We start from the raw sequence: 17,935 nt of genomic DNA on the forward strand, positions 1-17,935 counted from the left end.
ACTGAGACCAGTTTTGCCTTTAATAAATCACTGAAATCTTAATCGGATAGAATTCAAATAAACGAAATCTAATTTGGATTAAACTCAACTTTTCAAAATGATTTTTAATTTAGAGTGGATTGAATTTAGCCTAAATTCAAACCAAACGCCAAACATACATCCCTATTGTCAAACCGAACACCAAACATACACCCCTATTGTTTTTATTCATAGGAATATTCAAGACAAATCCAGTGTATAGGTAACACAAAAAAAAAAAAAGTACTAGTTAAAGTCCTGTGCAATGCACGGTTTACTAAATTATATAAGTGAACTACAACATTAATTTAGCCATTATATGCTAAAAAAGAATCACATTTAAGTAGAATAAATTAAGTTTTTTAATTATCTATATTTGACATGCAATGATGTAAAGGCTAGTGATGTGTTAGACTTTATAAATGTGAAGGAAAATAAGTGATTATTGATTATTTAAAACCATGCTATATACACTATCATGTCCCTATTTTGTTGACCAAATTTGACATACACCACACATTGGTTTATGCAAATTTAATTAACTTTTATTTTATTTTTCTACTATATATAGAATCAATTTTTAAATATGAGTGAGTAGTACGTAGGTTTTAATTATAATTTAGAAGTAAGGTGATAATAATAATAATAATAATAATAATAGTATTTTAATATACTACTTATTTATGTTATTGTTTTTATACGGCATAACATTTATGCTCATTTTTATAACAAAAATTACTTAATATAAAATATTCCATTTGAGTGTGTATGAAAAAAAATATATATAATCGCCAAAATGGAAGGAGAATATTAAAGGGTTTATATATCTTTCATAAAGTATTGATAGGGAAAAAAAAGGAAAGAAAAATTGGAGGGAGGAAAGGAAAATTGGAGGGAAAATTTTCAACTAGTGGATGACATATGTATCACTTGTTTTGCTTTTAGTATTAAGTTATTGATGGTAGTGCTCTTTAAGATTATTTTTTTTTTAAAATAAAAAAATAAATTCCACACAAGAACAGGTTGAGAGGCCAGGATTCATATATAAATAAACATATCTTAAATCTCATTGAACATATCAGATTAATTTATGAAATTACGGAGTATTTTGATTTAGAAAGTTATCTAATTGTAATATAATATGATGGGGTAAATCATTTTCTTGCCCTTCTAATTCACTATTGTAGTATAAGCAAGAGTGATACTAAGGTATTTCACAAACCCTTGTGTAAACAAATTTTGTTTATCGAATAATAGTTTCTTATAATGTAATTTATTTATCAAATAAATACAAAGTAATATCTAAACTTAATATTAGTATTTTAAAACTCAAACCAAGAAAAACACATGTCCCCATTCTATTACAGTTCCCTATCTTCTTTTCCAACCCAATGTGCCACATGTCATCTTACCTTTTTTTAATTTTTTTTTATCACACTATTTCTTAACTCTTTAATTCATCAAACACTTTATCTTCATCTCCCCTTTTCAATTCAACCTTGCCTTTTCTTTTCTCTCTTTAATTTTAGTCCTTCCACCTTTTTTTCAATCCTCATTTTGTATTAAAGTCTCAAAATTTTAATTTCTCTAATTATGTTTTCGGTTACACATTACATGCATAATGATTAATTGGTATTTCCTCACTCATCTTTCAATACAATTTTTTATGAAAAATCCATGCATTGCACAGACTAGAAAGCTAATTTTGATTAATACGGAGTATTTATTTACGAAAATGCTACTTGTATTTGAATTTGTTTATAATTGAGATAAGTAAAAGAAAAAGCTACTGTACTTTGGTTGTAAACTACTCTATCACTAAAAAAAAAAAATGTAAATAGCGGTTTTAAGTTTTAACTTAAGTTCAAAACTCCCCCAATCCAACCCAACCCGCCCAAGCTCAGTTCACCACACTCCATCTTCACACTATCATTTCTGTAAAATTCAGACATCCATCACTGGCGAAATTCCGTCGCAAACTCCGGATAACCGGTTAATCCTCCAAACACCTCAACGCTACTTTGTTGGTGTTGGTTTCGGTTTCGGCATTGCACAGGTTAGGGTTTTATCTTCATACCAATATTTGATTCAATTTGGTTGTTATTCATCGGATCCGAGTTTTAAGCTCATAACTACTTCTGCAAATTGAAATTGATTTCCTATCACATTTCTTTTTTGAATTTGTTTTTGCTTGTTAGCTTGAATTGGGAATTTGAAAACTCGATTGTGGATTTGTGTAGAATGATGTATTATTGATAATGTAAGATGAAATCAGTAGTAATCGTTTAGAATTATAATGTGGTAACACTAATTTAGGTAAAAAGCAGAATGTATTGTATAATGGGGGTTAGATTTTAGGTCAACGTGTAGTGAGATTTAGGTGTAAATATAGAGTTGTTCTTGTAAATTTTGCTGCAATTCCGTGTTGGTTTTAAGATAGTTAGATCGTTATTTCATGAGTTTCTTGGTTATAATTTGCCTTGTTGTAGGTTAGAAAATGTAGTTAATTTGCTATAATCTGCAGTTTGCCACCTCGATGTGTACTTGCTGGTTCGAACACAGTGATCTCTGAAGTCTGAACATTGTAATTTTCACTATATATGTCATGATGCCTGATGGGGGCCAACAATAGTAAAGAATGTGTAACTTTGTTCCGATGTTACGCTAAAAGAATAGAGAATGATCTTTGAAATCTGAACTAAACTTGTTGCATTGGAAACAAATTAAAAGTGAATCCTGACTAATTGCTTTCCTTAGACTAGATGAAGTGGAAAGTGGGGCGCATTTAGTTGGTTATAAGGAATGCAGTTAAAGCTTGAAATAGTAAGAATATTGTTTGTTTTGATGAGTTTAAACGATCCCCTTACAACATCTGATCTTGTACCATGGTTTGTGTTTTTAAGTCATGTTTCGTCACCTTAAGAATATTGGCTTCTCCACCTTATATCCTGGACCTCTTCTACACGGCGCTTTTGGTGGTTCCTTGCACATGAAGTGGCTATGCTTATATCATGGGTATTGAACACTCATAATATAATGTGGCCTTGGACTCTTTACTTATTTGCATTTGTTCAAGGTGTATTGAGTATGTTGCCATATATTATTCTGTTGGACCTTTCACAACAAGTTAAGATGCCGCTGTGAATTACCATTGGATTTGTTCAGAAGATGACTTAAAGAGGCAAAGAAAATAGATCCATTAGCACAAGTAGAAGAATTGGAATTTTATTAGTAAGTATTTTTTTTTAAGCAAAAGTTTGAAAGTAAACTGTGGGAGACCTAGGCAAGATGTAATTTTTATTACTCACATGGTGTTCTATTTAAAGAGGCAATCTTTGACGTGGCCTTTTAACCTATATATATACTGGCTACTGGATCTTATGCTCTTTGAGTTTAAGGGAGGTGTTTCTTCTCAAATCTGTTTATATGGATAGTTGATACTTGATAATTTTAGCTGAGCTTTGGGATTCGAGAGTCTTACAGGGTATATTTGCTTGCAAATTGTGATTGAATTTCCAGGAAAATGGAGTTCACTGATTCGTATAAGCAGACAGGTCCGTGCTGTTTTTCTCCCAATGCTCGCTACATTGCTGCTGCAGTTGATTATCGTCTGGTGATCCGTGACACTCAGTCTTTTAAGGTGCTAGTACTGTCAAATTGCTATTTTTTCTTTTCTACAATTCTACATACTAATGTTTAGACATGTATATTGGTTCCTCGTTTCCTCAAACTGTTTGCACATACATCGAATCTAATTTGTTTCTCATATTTTCTGCTCTCTACTAAAAACGGAATGTGTATCACTCTTTTGTGTACAGGTGGTGCAATTATTTTCATGCTTAGATAAGATAAGCTACATTCAGTGGGCTCTTGATTCTGAATACATATTATGTGGTCTCTATAAGAGACCGACAATACAAGTATGGTCAATAACTCAACCTGAATGGACATGTAAAATAGATGAAGGTTTAGCTGGTATTGCCTATGCTAGGTGGAGTCCTGACAGTCGTCACATACTCACTACTTCAGACTTCCAATTGAGGTTCAGTTTGGTCACTGTTGAACACTGCTTGTGTACATGTAAGATGGCCAAAGCATCCTGTCAAAGGGGTTTCATTTACCCGAGATGGCAAGTTTGCTGCAGTTTGCACAAGACGTGATTGCAAGGATTACGTTAATCTGTTGTCTTGTGATTCATGGGAGATAATGGGTGTTTTTGCTGTTGACACACTGGATTTGGCTGATGTTGAGTGGTCACCTGATGATAGTTCTATTGTTGTCTGGGATTCACTTCTTGAATACAAGGTACGTGCATACAGTTATTCCCTTATTGATGATTATAAGCCATGTCAAATTATCCACTTTTTTTTTTTGTATCGAGTTCATTCTTATGGAAATCACTTTGTACAGTTCCTGATATACACACCTGATGGACGATGTTTATTGAAGTACCAGGCATATGAAAGTGGTTTGGGTGTCAAGAGTGTTTCATGGTCTCCTTGCGGTCAATTTCTCGCTATTGGAAGCTATGATCAGATGCTGCGTGTTGTCAATCGTCTTACATGGAAAATTTTTGCTGAATTTATGCATTTGCCTAATGTTCGTGGTTCCTCTTGTGCAGTCGTCTTTAAGGTTACTTTTTTAACCTTCTCTTTTCAATTCCTAACTTGAGCTGTTTGGATGATTACGCCATTGGATACTGTTTAATTTTTTTAATCTGTGTCTCTGTAAACGTCATTTTCAGGAGGAAGATGAGCAGCCTCAGCTCGATATTGCTGGGTTGTGTTTGAGTAGTGATCCTTATGACAGCAATTTTGGTAAGTTAGCTTTCTCATTCTGAGCTATGTTTGTAAGACATCTTACATTTCTTCTTAGAGAACACTCAAAAGGACTTCAGAAGAGCCTGTTGAGTAAATATACTAGACATGTCAACTTGATATAGCCTATAAGCCATGGATTATTTTTCAACTGCCTGTTGTGGTGTAGTAGCCTATTGTCCCAAATATCTTCAGAAATGATTTCGAATATGTGACACTCAATATCTAAAAGTGTTAGCAGATAACAACAGGAATTCAACACCCACTTTCTTCTCTTCCACATACCTTTCCTTTTTCTTGTCTTTCTCGTCTTTTTGGGCTTTAGAACTTTTGAGCAAGTTCGTAGTTTTCAGCCCAATCTATGTTTCTCATTGCTGCGGGGGCACTGAAGTGTAGTTCTGACATACACTATTATTGAAATTAATTCTCCTTTGGAAAGGTTTCAGAGTTCAAATTAAATCTTAAAGTTGAATGTTAAGTGTTAGCTTTTACCTTGGTTTTATTTTAAGTTATTTTTGTAGTTGTAGGGTAAACGTCTTCTAGGCACTTCATTGGTAGATCTCTGCTTGCATATGAGATGTGACCCACCCTACAAATTGTTAATCATGATATTGAGATTTTCTATCCAATGCCATGAAAACTTCCTTATCTTGGAAAAAGCATTTTAAGAGTTTAGGTTGGAGCTTATTTGGTTTTAAGCTTTAGCATGGGGTTGTCATTTCTTCTAGTGACTAGCCTTTTTGTTTTTTGAAGCAGATGTTTCAGAAAGACAAATAGGAGTTAGGTATGAAGTAGCAGATTTACCAATTACTTTGCCGTTCCAGAAGCCTGCTATGGACAAACCAAACCCAAAACAAGGCATTGGTAAGCTTATTTTTTTCTGTTTTATTCTATATAACCGTACTGAATATTTATTTATTTGCAATTTTCTACGGAAGAAGTAACAGAAAAATTAATGAGGCATGCTTCGGGTTTTCTGATGGCTGACATTCCTTCATGTATACATTTTGATTTTATGAGGCATATTTGGGTTAATAGTTTAACCTGATTCACTTGTTCACCATTCTGTACCAATCAAATATATTGAAGTACATACAATTTTCTGTATACTTAAAATAATTAAAATAGTTCTAAGTCTACCAACCCATCATCCAATTAGTCAACATACTCAGCAACACTAAGAAATCTATTGTTTCCTAGCTTGTCTTTATTTCCACTTCATTAATACCTACAGAGAACTCGGTGATTTTAGGTCTATAAAGTTCAATTGTTCATCATTATCAATTGTTGACTTTATATCGATTTCATTTATTGTATGTGAATTCATTAGAACTATCATTTGTGTTTTGTGAACATTTTTTGGCCTTTTGTACATGGCATAAATAGACTTACATTTACAGGGATCTGGAATAGATTCCTTATATTGTTTGAGGACGACACATATAAAAATTGTTCAAAGAAATTCATTGGAGTATAGTAATATGAATGACCATTAATTTTCTTAGCACTCAAAGCTTCAATAAAGGAAAAGACCTTTATCAAGATTGACTGGATTTCAGTGTGGTAAATATTTCACATTATCAATCTTGTTGCAGGCCTTATGGCTTGGAGCAGCGATAGCCAATATATTTATACACGTGATGACACCATTCCAACTACTCTCTGGATATGGGATATGCAACAACTTCAACTGGCTGCTATATTGCTGCAAAAGGAGCCCATCAAAGCTGCAGTTTGGAACCCAACATCTTGCCGCCTTGCATTTTGTACAGGAAGCTCACATTTGTACATCTGGACCCCTTCTGGTGCATATTGTGTAAGCAATCCTCTGCCACATTTCACTGTAGTTGATTTGAAGTGGAATTCAGATGGAAGTTATTTACTTCTCAAAGACAAGGAGTCGTTCTGCTGTGCTGCTCTTCCCATCTTGGCCGAATCTAGTGATTATAGCTCAGATGACTGATTCCTTAATCTGCAGGTAAATTTTAAATGTGTAGCAACTTTGTATGCCTAGGATATTGGAATATCTTTCAGTGCTCACCTCGCAAATATAACTGGAAATGTGTAAAAGGTCTCAAGATCATCTCAACACTAAGTTTAATGCAAAGTTTACATGAAAAGTTATGTACCTAAGGAAAGTATATCGCATGCACATCTTACGACCTATTTCTATGCCAGACTAGTACTTCATTGTGCTTGTATGGGGTCTGGAGGAGCTTAGATGCTCAAGTAGGTGCAAATGACCTTTTTCCGTGATGAGACTATGCTTTCATACTAAGCTTAAAAAAATCTGAGGAACTACGATCAAATTTCAAAACATAATCATACATATGCAACCTTGTACACAACTCATCATTTCTCAAAATATGATACTCCGTAGTACATCAACAACTTTCTTTGAACATATTGACTTATTAACCAGCTAGCTATTGAGTATTCGGAAGTACAAAGCTTTTCTTATAAAATTATTATTGAAAATTTGAATCATTATTTACATTCTTAGGAAAATGCTTTTAACGTTCTACTTTTACTTGGGAGGCTATTGATGAAAGCCTCAAGATCAGATGTAGCAGAACCTCCATTTACTATTGCATTTGTGAAGGTATTTTGTAGCTCTTTTGCTCTATTAATCATCTCTTTTCGCTTGTCATTTTCCGGGTCCATAAATTCTCTTACAAGTTTGGCTATTTCATGTCGAGTGACTAACCCTCCCTTCTGAAGATGATCATTCTTTATCACACTCCACCCAATCTCCATATCATTTACTATCATCTTGCTATTAAGGAGTTGATCCCAAGCTATAGGACAAGTAAGCATTGGAACACCAGCATATATACCTTCCGAAGTAGAGTTCCACCCACAATGCGTCCAAAATCCACCAATAGAAGGATGACACAACACCCTTAATTGATCACACCATGGCACTAAGAATCCCATTTGATCACTAATGTCATCTTTGAAGCTTGAGGTATCGTTATCACCTCGTATTACCCACAGGAATCGAACACCACTTTCTTTAATCCCAGCAATTATCTCTTGGCTTTGACCACTTGAAATCGAAAGAAAACTTCCTTGCGATATATACAATACTGAGCCTCTTGGTTGAGAATCCAGCCACCGGAAGTAGTCAAGCCTTTCATCTTCATAAGAGCTGGTTTCATCTGTTTTATTACCCAGGCTCGAGTACGGTATCATTGGACCAATGTGGTAGAGTGATATGGATGGATATCTTACTTTCAGGCTATTTATCGCTTGCTCTTCAAACTCATAGATAGATGTAGACAAAAGGTATTGAGCATTGTTCATCGGAAAATCTTTTTCCAACATTTGTTGTTTCACCTTCCTTCCAGCGTCTCCTTGAAATGATGCTGGTAAGTCCGCAAGAGTTACTGAGGGAAGTCCCGGAATATAATCCACTACCTCATTTCCTCTCTCTGGCACCCAAAATGGAAATGTTAGACTTCTAATTCAACAAAACTTTTGTGTACATTTTGTTTGCACTAATATTAGTATACATTGAATAATATTGGTAATATTAAGGCTTTGTTTAACTCAAATTATTTAACCAAATATTTGTTTATTTCAAAAATGAAATTATAAGATTAGACCAAATTAAATCTGATCATATTACATTATTATGAACCCAAAGGCATTTCATTTGCTAATTGTTTGTCTTAAGTAATAATGTGTTAAACTCAAATTTGTAAATTATATCAGATCAAATTAGATCAAATAAGAAAATTCTTATTAAGTCAAGCAATTTAAACATAGCCTAAGTTGAGTATTATACCTGAGATATCAGCATCAGGGATATGACCATGTTGGACCAACAAGTCCAAGTGAGAGAGAACAGTAAAAAATGAAGCTGATACAGTAACTAATGACGCTACTGGTACATTCCTTTGGTTCCCAACTCTGATGACCCAACTCATGATTACGTCGTAGATTATGGCAGTTGGAGTCAGCTCAAGCCGATCAAGTAGCTGCTCGAAGGGGTCCTGAAGCTTGGTGAGTACAGCTTCTATGAACCCTAGTACATCAGCACCTCGGCCAGCTTCTGAGGGGATCACCTGTGGAAGTGCAGCAAACCGGAAGTTAGCAAGTGGCTGCTGCTGGAACTCGGAGCTGAGGAAGCCAAGCCACTCTTCAGTGACTACAAAAGTGATGAAGATATCATTGGATTTTGACAAGATGAGTTTGCAGAGGTTTAACATGGGGTTTATGTGCCCTCTCCCAGGGTATGGCATCGCCACCACGTGACACCGTTTGTTTGCTACTGTTTCCTCCATTAATAATGAACCAACCCAATCTCGATTAAGTCAAGAGTGAATCGATTCGATAATAGGGTGGCGCCGATGGCTGGAGAAAGTAAGTATGTTTAGTTGGCTACTTGGAATGGAAAGGTGTGTATGGAGTTTAGATCATTTCATTCTAGTGTAATTTAATTGAGATTTATTTAGGTGGGAAATCATCTCTTTTCTATACTAGAATTTTCAATGAATATTTGTCCTACATACAAGGTCAGAATATTACACAGGTTAATTCCATTTGAGTGGGCTAGACTGGGTAAAACTATGTTGCTTCACGTGTTTCTTCAAAAAAAAAAAAAAAAAAAAAAAAAAAAAAAAAAAAAATTAAATTCACGTGTATATGCAGTAGACTTGTATTCTAATACAGCTGTATATAAGATTATAAAGACGTGTTAGTCTATATAGGCTGCATTAGTGCATAAATGGAATTAAGTTCAAGTTTTCATCATGATCATTTATTCATTTTGTCGTCTTCAATAATTGATATAACTTTAAGCTGTATTGTGAACTGATTACTGATTGGACTAGCAATAATATCATCTTATTACGATTAATTTGTAACATTAAGCTGTTTCATACCAATTATTGTTTAGGTATCAATTTTCTATTTTGGGCCTTGTTTGAATAAGTCCATCAAATCTCATATGTAACATGAAGCAGAAATGAGTCAAATGACTAAATAAAATGAGGACCAAGGCCCAAGAGTCATCAACTGATAATTTCTGGTAGTTGAGCAAGTATGCTTAGGCCTTGGGGTGTGAATTTCATAACGCAGGAGTGGGGATCTAGCATAAAGGTACAATTATACTCCTATTTAAACACCCCCCCCCCCCCAAAAAAAAAAAAAAAAAAAAACTGATAATAAAGAGACTGGTTGTAGCATATGACAATTGACAAGTCTCTTAGGTACTATTACTTTCTTGAAAGAGATCAGTCCCTTAGATTGTTCATTTTTTTTATGCACAAATTTAGCTACTCATTTATACACCTTGTTGTTGAAGGATGGGTGCATCATACATGCAAAGACTAGTACCATAGTAAATGAATTAATAACTCAAATTTTGGTTTGCAAAAAATGATAATACTCCAAAGCCTTGAACAAAGCTCACATGCTGAAACTATGGTGGAGAATGCTTAATCAGGAGAGTAACCTTGTTGTCCAAATCTTGAAGGACAAATATTCCAAACCTAGCAACCAATTTCGTGCCTTTTCTGCTGGGTCTCATCTCTGGAGGAGTATGGGAAAGGTTTGGGAGCTTTTTAAGACTTGTATTTAGTGGGGTGTTGGGAATGGTATGGATATTTTTGTCTGGTCTGACAATTGGAAAGGGTCGGGGTCTTTTAGGAGTCTTATTCAGGGTCCCCTTCAAAGAGGGGAAGAGGAAACCATGCTTGAAGAGTGCATCTCGAATTTTTAGTGGATTTTTTCTAACATTTCTTTTGATCTCCTGGAGGATATTATTAACGCTTGTGTGAGTGTTCCTATCCCCAATACAGGCCAAGAGTGTCAAGATTTTATTTTCTCTACTCTAACTTCAAAAGGGAAATTTGATTTCAACAAAGCTGTGAATTCACTCCATATTCTTAGGGATTGTGAACAAGCTAGAGGAGTTTGGGATCTGCTCCATATGCCACCCACCTTTTATTCCCAACCTCTCCAGGAATGGTTGGTCACCAACCTTGCTCATAACCCTCCACCCTCATCTGAAATTTACCTTCCTTGGCAAACCATATTCTCATTCATTCTCTGGAAACTATGGCTCAAGAGTAATGACTGCATTTTCAACCAATCAAACCAACCCCTAGAATAGTCCCTTAGAGAGGCCCAAGCTTTAGCTTGGGAATTCCATACCCTTCTGAAGATTTCTTCGGGTATAAACACTACCATTCCCACCGTTTCTGGCTAGACTCCACCCTTACAACCTAACTTCAAACTGAACTGTGATGTTTCTTTCTCTTCGAAAGGGGAATGGGCTGGTGTGGCAGGTGTATTTCGTGATTTTGCAGGCTCATGGGCGCTTAGTTTCCAGCAAAAATATCGTGTAAAATCTGCTGTCATGGGGGAGTTGGAAGTATGCTCGGACTCAAAGCAGGTGGTGGATCTCATCCACGGTGCTATGGTGGTGAAGGATGCTAACTTGATTATTCTGGACACTTGCAGGGACCGGCTTAAAAAATTGCAAACAGCCAAGCTCTACCATGAAGGCAAGAACTTTAACACAGTAGCTGACTACTTGGCTAAACATTGTAGGAAGTCTCCGAATCGGGATATTTTGGTAGTAATTTTAACTGAACCACCTAACTACATACAGGATGTAATACTGGAGGATAAACCTCCCTAACTCTTTTGTTCTTTTGAACTTGTTCTAATCTAATTTTCCTGCCCCCGACTTTGCATTAAAAAAAATGATAATACTCCACATTATTTTGTAGTATTTTTTAATTACGCTTAATTTCGTACTTCCATATCTTAATACTGTATCTACTACTGATGTGATGAAGCTATCATCTGGTCAAACATAAAGCCATATTACTCTAGACATACTCTATTTCAATATAGACCGTTCACTTTATTTTAAGAGAATACTTTAATATTTAGTAAAAATAATTTCAATTTCAGTTAAATTAATTTATACTTCATTCAGCAAAATATTAATTTAAATTCAATAAAAATAATTTAGTGTTGTTACTAAAAATAAATAAATAAATAATTTGGTGTTGGGTAATTCATGTCGGGTCAGTCCGAATATCTACCCAAGCCCGTTTGAAACCTGAAAGGTAGTCGGCTAATCTCGTGCTCTCCCCTTCTCTTTTTTTGCAAGAAATACATTTTCCTGAAATACGCTCGTTCTCTGCGCAGGCAGCACCATCTTCATCATACTTCCATTACCGAGTAACAATTCAAGAAGAAAGTGACTAAAAGAAGGGAATTACATTAGCCCTCTTCTTCTGGAATTCCATGATTCTTGAGTTGACTCGGAACTGAGTTGAGTGAAATCGAAGTATCAATGAGTAGCAACTCGGAAGCTGAATCTACAAACGCTCCAAATGGAGCACCACCAGTACAAAAACCCCAAATAGAAAGCTTTCACCTTCCAACCGCTGAAGAAATTCATGGCCAAGATATCTGGAATAACTGCGCTGTTCGCAGTGTCGTCAGTGGTGTAATGGGTATAATTCTTAAATTTCATATCTTTCATTTTTGTTCATAATATTTAGATTTTATGGCATTTTGGGATTCTGTGATTGTTTTTTTTTTTTTGCTTTTAGTATTTGATCCGTAATTTTTTGGAAAGTTAAGTTCTTTGGGTTTTTAATGGTAGTGCACACCAGGTGTATGATGAAATTCCTGAACCACATTCTCATGTTTCGTTTTGACAGGAGCTATAATTATTGTTCTAAATGGTAATGGTAATGTATGTTTGTTCAAATGGCTAATTTTGTAGATCATAATTATATGAGTTATAGAGTATGTGGTATAGTGAAAATGATTAGATGGACGTGATTTTGTTACCATGAAATAATGTGGTAGATGAGTGGAAACAAATGCGTACTTCCTACGTATAGAAATAGTTGGCAGTATGCTAGTGTAATTTGAATGCATAATTTGACGCCTAAATCTGAAGAGTTGTAGTAAATGTTAATGACAATGTGTTACTTAGGATATGCTTAGAAGCATTCTAGGTAGGACATTAGTTTGTGAAAGAACACTGATTTTGTTATCATTCCCATCTGATATAAGTACTAGTATATTATCTCAATGTCTCAAATCCAAAATGACAGAAATGGTATTTAAGTGGTTATTTGAAATGTAATCTATGAGAAAAATGATAGTGAACAACATTCTGCTTTCCTTTAGTTTATGTATTTAGTCAATAGTTTTGTAGTTATAAGTATGTGGTGCTATATGTAGCTTTATACCACTTTAGACTTAAGCTCTCTTGAATCTTGATGGTGTCGCTGCTCCTTTGGGAAATTTTGTAGGAGGTGGGCTTGGGGTGATGATGGGGATATTTTTTGCGGCATTGGAAAATCCCATCATGCAAGATACAATGACAACTAGGCAACAAATTGCTTATACAGCAAACCAGATGGGTCAGAGGAGCTGGGGTAATTGCAAGACATTTGCATTGATGGGTTGTGTTTTCTCAGCTGCGGAATGTGTTGTTGAGAAGGTACTTTCTTATCCGAGAATGTTCATGAGTGACTTTTACATGCCGATGTATTAGGGACTAATTATTGCTTTGATTGAAGTATCGAGCGAAACATGACACCACAAATACAGTGGTCGCTGGATGTGTGACTGGAGGTGCAATTTCGGCAAAAGGTTTGACATCAGCATTTTATCTCCCCTACACTCACATGCTTAATATTTGTTGTTGTATCTTATTGGTAGAGTTATATATTTCATTGATAGAGTTGTCTTTGAATGTTTATTATGTATATGCCTGATGGTTTGATTCATGTAGTGGCATGTCTGATCAAATTTATTAGTAGATTTATCTGTGCTTGGATTCTGACCCTACTTGTTATTTTTATGTTGGGCTCCCTGCTGCACAACAACTTCTTTGTTACTTGTCCTTTTTTATTTGACCAAAAGACAAGTGTTTGGACTTGGTCCACCAACAGTATAGTTCTTGTGTTAACGTTCATACTTTCTCCGTTTCTTTAAAATTGCAACACACACTTTATCACGGTATTTAAGAAAAGTGGACCTCACATGATATAATACACTTAAAATAGGGTTAAAATGTTGTTAGGAGTATAATCAAATGGGTCATGAGTTTTAAATAAAGGTAATAGTACAATTTTCTCCATAAAAACCTTCTGTTTATAGTGTACATGTTAGGGTTGATGAGTGCACACAGTGGAAGCAAATTAAAGATGTAGAGATTGATAAAATAATTAGGAGAAAGATAAAAGCAAGATAAGTGATAAAAATGGACACACAATATTTAACGTGGGAAAAATCCTCAATAGAGGCAAAAAAAAACCCACAACGACGAGCACCCAAAATAATCCACTATATGAAAATAGGAGAGTACAAGAACCCTTGAAAGGGTGAGTAGTATAAGAGAACTCTCTCTATAGTAACTCACAAAGGAGTAGTGCAAAGATAGGAATAGTGGATTCGTAGAGAGGTGTATAGTACAAGGAGGTGTAGTATGTAGGAAGGCTAGTGTATATGGTATGACTTCTTGTGTGTAGGTCTTGAATTCCCAATGAAGCTTGGAAGATTATAGAAATTCCTTCATTATTCTTGTATCCATGATGTTCTAGAAAATTCACGAACCATGTATTATATTCTAATTGCTTCCAATGTCAATAATGCTCTAGAACGTTTAAGTAGGTTATTATTCTAGAGAAATTATGAACAAGTAATGACCTTGCTTGATTATTTCGGAAGCTTCTAGAATATGCACAATACTCCACCAAAATAATGGGCCTAGAAAATTTGGGCCATACCCAACTTGTTGCAATTATTGTGACATTTCCATGTTAGGAAAGTGTTGCAACTATAAAGAAACCGAAGAAGTATATTATAATGTGTATTTTATTGTTTCATGATTTGGAAGGAGTACATACTCCATAGAAGTATCAAACAAGTTCTCCTCTTAGGCTCATGCGTTATGCCATGAAAAAACAGTACAAAAACCTGTTCGAAGGTTCTAGATGATTTGCTTGGATGCTTGATTACCCATAACATAAAATTGATAAATATCTTTACCTGATGCTATGGAGGGTCCCCACCCCAGTATATGCTGGGTCCAACTTTTTAACCCCACCTACGGCAGGAACCTGGGGCTGGATGCTGCTATTAAGAGACATGGTTTCAGTGCTCAAGTGGCATTTAAATGAGTCCCTTTCTTCTCAGCTCTCCCTAGTCCCTAATGTAGAAATGTATGCCAGCATGTCTTCGTGTTGGGTTTATGATTTTTACTTTGATTTCAGTGAGTTTAGTTGTATGTTTGTTGGGTTCAGTGTGTTCTTAGTTTTTCTAAGATAGGTGATGCTTTCCATATTTTCTATTATAGTAATCATACCACCTCCATCTTATACTCACTACTTTTATAGTTTAATGTATAATCCTGGACTTTGTTTGTTGGGTATGCTGGTATGCATTTGATTTCCTAGATCTTGCTTTAAGGAATCCTACTTAGATTCTTGTTGTTGCTGCTTCTCTCAGTTCTCTGTAGGAGGAAAGAAATGATCCAGCAAAGAGGTTATGTGATTTATGATTGTACTCATAATTTTCTCAGTTCACATACTAATGACGTCTTCCATTGTAATTATTACTGTTCTGAGAATTTTTTGTTTTCACTGAAGTACGCTCAATCTATCGAATACCAGATGTTGTGGCTGTGTCCTAGTATGATTTATATATAGGTTTTGTTTTGTAACTTACCCTTGCCATGTATATTTTAGGTGGTCCTCAAGCTGCTTGCCTTGGTTGTGCTGGCTTTGCTGCATTTTCAGTTGCCATAGAGAAGCTGATGGAGAGATATGAATGATTCAACAGCATTTTGCTGAGCAATCTGCAACAGACTTGCTCTGTATTAGAAGGCCAATGCCCGCCTAGGTAGTTGCTGATTTTTGTAGTTTGCTATACATCTTAGCCTGAATGTTCTCTCAGGATCATTAACATATTACTTCATATTCATATAATTGCTCAGAATATTTTTTAAGTTACACAAAATTCAATTAGTGGAATTCCAATTTTATTTCTGGAATAAGGTATTGTCCTAAGTACTTGCTTGTAACATTGTATTAAGTACAACTGAAATCAAATATCTTGAATGGTCATTGCTTATATGATGCTGATAAATTTATATGATGCTCAGATTGCTCACCATATCAAATCATTTTCTTCAAGCATGCAAATAGGGTACCTTACAGATAATCCATTGCAATTTGAATCCAATTTGAAGCACTAAATGAATCAAGCAAAAGGATGTTGATGTTGGTGCTGGTTTAGGTAATAGATGTCTTGACGAAACATGGGAGTTTTAGCTTAGGTGATAAATATTTGCATTTGGTAAAAGCACAAGTGATCTATGTACTCTATACTCCAGAAGTCCAGAGTTCAGATATTCGTCATTATATTAACTCTTTATTCCCGTATTGTATACTTGTATGTCGTACATGTACATCTACCTAATTGTAACGACTACCACATTCCCATATGTCACATTTGCTGCTACTCAGGGGGCAAAAAAAAAAATACGCTGTAGGATCCGAGTGATGTGCGTAGCTAACTAACAACACTTACATACGATTGATCATTGACATGAAAACTTACGGACTTACCCAATTACACACTAGTAAGTAGTAGGAAATTTTGACATTTGCTACCAGTAAAAACACCACGTTTCACCTTTGCTACCTGTTTAAATTTTATTTTTTACTTTACTACCACCTAAATCACACTTTGTTAAAAATAACTACCACTTAACGGTTTCTGTCACTGTAGTTAATAGTGGGCCCCACCCTAAGTAACTACCATCCTTCATTTCTTTCTTTCTCCCCATATCTACCCTGTGTCTCTCTATCTCTTCCTATTCAATTCTCACAACCTCCATTATTAACCATATTGAAGATTTTTTTACCCAATTTATCCAAGATTCTCTCTTTCTCTCTTTGTCGGTTGCCCCATTTCTTTCTCTCTCTAACTTATCCTTAGATCTAGGGTTTGGTTCGCGTGTAAACATTTGAGTGGAAGAGGAGGTCCAACTGGGTTTGGTTCAGCGTCATCTTCATTGCTGAAGTGGAAGTAGAAGAATCTTCTAACAGTCGTTGACAGGTAAGAACTCCTTTTGTACTTGTAGTGGTCCAACCATGGTGGTTTAAATGCAATAAAGTCATGTTATTTAGGGCAATTTTGGCAAAAAAGTTGATGTAAACCCTAGATTAGCGAGTTTTGATTAATTAAACCCTAATTATGCAATTAAATAATCATGTGTGAGTAAACACTCATGTGGTATGTTTTTTTATGTTTTTAATTGCTATTTTTTGCATTGTGGTGGATGAATTTATAATTGGTTGATTTGTGTGTTTGTCTTGGTTTAATTGTAGAATAATATGGAAGGTGATGATGAAACTGTTGACATTAAGCTTAGATTATTTGGCGGGTTTGTGGCAAAAAATCGTAGAGGGAAACAATATTAGGTGTATGAAGTTGGGTTTGTGTATTGGAAGTACTATGTCCCACTGTCCTATATAATGTGGGATACTTAAGATATCTATGTGTAGAAGGGTTTGTAGATATGGGGTGGGAGGTGCCTAACATATTCAGCATATGTTATAAGGAAAAGGGAAATACTTGGATTGATGACAAAAGGCAAATTGTGAATGAGGAAGAGGTTAGGGGGTTCTTAGAGGCCAAACACAGGGATGGATATCTGGAGCTATTTCAAACAGTGGGGATAGAAGAGTGGGACATGCCGAATTCTAGTGTTACACAACCAATTTCAAACCCTCCCAATTCCAACCAAGCTGGATCTGGGTCACAACTATCCTATTTAAACCCAAATGAGCTTGGCTAAACTGGGAATGGGTCACATCCATCCCAATCAAACCCATCCCAATCCAACCCATCTCAAACAAAACAATGCTCTAATCTAAATTGCTCACCAGAAACACAACACAACCCAGATCTAAGGATTGTGCTAGCTGTTAGGAGGAGTCCTAGGTTTGTGAATTCATTTGAGACTGAACCACTCAAAGTCAACTTACCTCTATCAAAAATCCAACCAACCAAACCAAGTAAGTCTGTGGTTAGGAGAAGCCCTA

General features: G+C 35.4%; 2 protein-coding genes and 1 pseudogene across 3 annotated transcripts; 2 read left to right on the plus strand and 1 right to left on the minus strand.

The window, feature by feature from the left end:
• Window positions 1-1,892: 1,892 nt before the first annotated feature.
• LOC110688529 lies at window positions 1,893-6,968 on the plus strand (annotated as a pseudogene).
• A 171-nt stretch (window positions 6,969-7,139) lies between these two features.
• Window positions 7,140-9,457, minus strand: LOC110688528 (UDP-glycosyltransferase 87A1-like). Its single transcript, XM_021865296.1, has 2 exons — window positions 8,626-9,457; window positions 7,140-8,269 (listed from the first exon to the last, which is right to left on the minus strand). The coding sequence occupies exons 1-2, from the start codon at window positions 9,122-9,124 to the stop codon at window positions 7,335-7,337; spliced, it is 1,434 nt and encodes a 477-aa protein (XP_021720988.1). The 5' UTR covers window positions 9,125-9,457; the 3' UTR covers window positions 7,140-7,334.
• Window positions 9,458-11,856: 2,399 nt separating this feature from the next.
• LOC110688530 (mitochondrial import inner membrane translocase subunit TIM22-4-like) lies at window positions 11,857-15,977 on the plus strand. 2 transcript variants are annotated; one of them, XM_021865298.1, is made up of 5 exons: window positions 11,857-11,923; window positions 12,006-12,316; window positions 13,130-13,320; window positions 13,400-13,472; window positions 15,572-15,977. In XM_021865298.1, the coding sequence occupies exons 2-5, from the start codon at window positions 12,154-12,156 to the stop codon at window positions 15,655-15,657; spliced, it is 513 nt and encodes a 170-aa protein (XP_021720990.1). In that variant the 5' UTR covers window positions 11,857-11,923; window positions 12,006-12,153; the 3' UTR covers window positions 15,658-15,977. The 2 variants fall into 2 exon arrangements, with proteins under 2 accessions (XP_021720990.1, XP_021720989.1); XM_021865297.1 differs by lacking the exon at window positions 11,857-11,923 and having other exon boundaries at window positions 11,930-12,316.
• Window positions 15,978-17,935: the final 1,958 nt, after the last annotated feature.

This window comes from Chenopodium quinoa, unplaced genomic scaffold, assembly GCF_001683475.1.
Source record: "Chenopodium quinoa cultivar QQ74 unplaced genomic scaffold, ASM168347v1, whole genome shotgun sequence".
Lineage (NCBI taxonomy): Eukaryota > Viridiplantae > Streptophyta > Magnoliopsida > Caryophyllales > Amaranthaceae > Chenopodium > Chenopodium quinoa.

Coding starts and splice junctions, on each gene's coding strand:
- LOC110688528 (XM_021865296.1), bottom strand. CDS start 9,124: ATGGAGGAAACAGTAGCAAACAAACGGTGTCACGTGGTGGCGATGCCA. Junction 8,270..8,625: donor CCCTGATGCTGATATCTCAG/GTATAATACTCA, acceptor TTTGGGTGCCAG/AGAGAGGAAATGAGGTAGTG.
- LOC110688530 (XM_021865298.1), top strand. CDS start 12,154: ATGAGTAGCAACTCGGAAGCTGAATCTACAAACGCTCCAAATGGAGCA. Junction 12,317..13,129: donor TGTCGTCAGTGGTGTAATGG/GTATAATTCTTA, acceptor GAAATTTTGTAG/GAGGTGGGCTTGGGGTGATG. Junction 13,473..15,571: donor AGGTGCAATTTCGGCAAAAG/GTTTGACATCAG, acceptor TGTATATTTTAG/GTGGTCCTCAAGCTGCTTGC.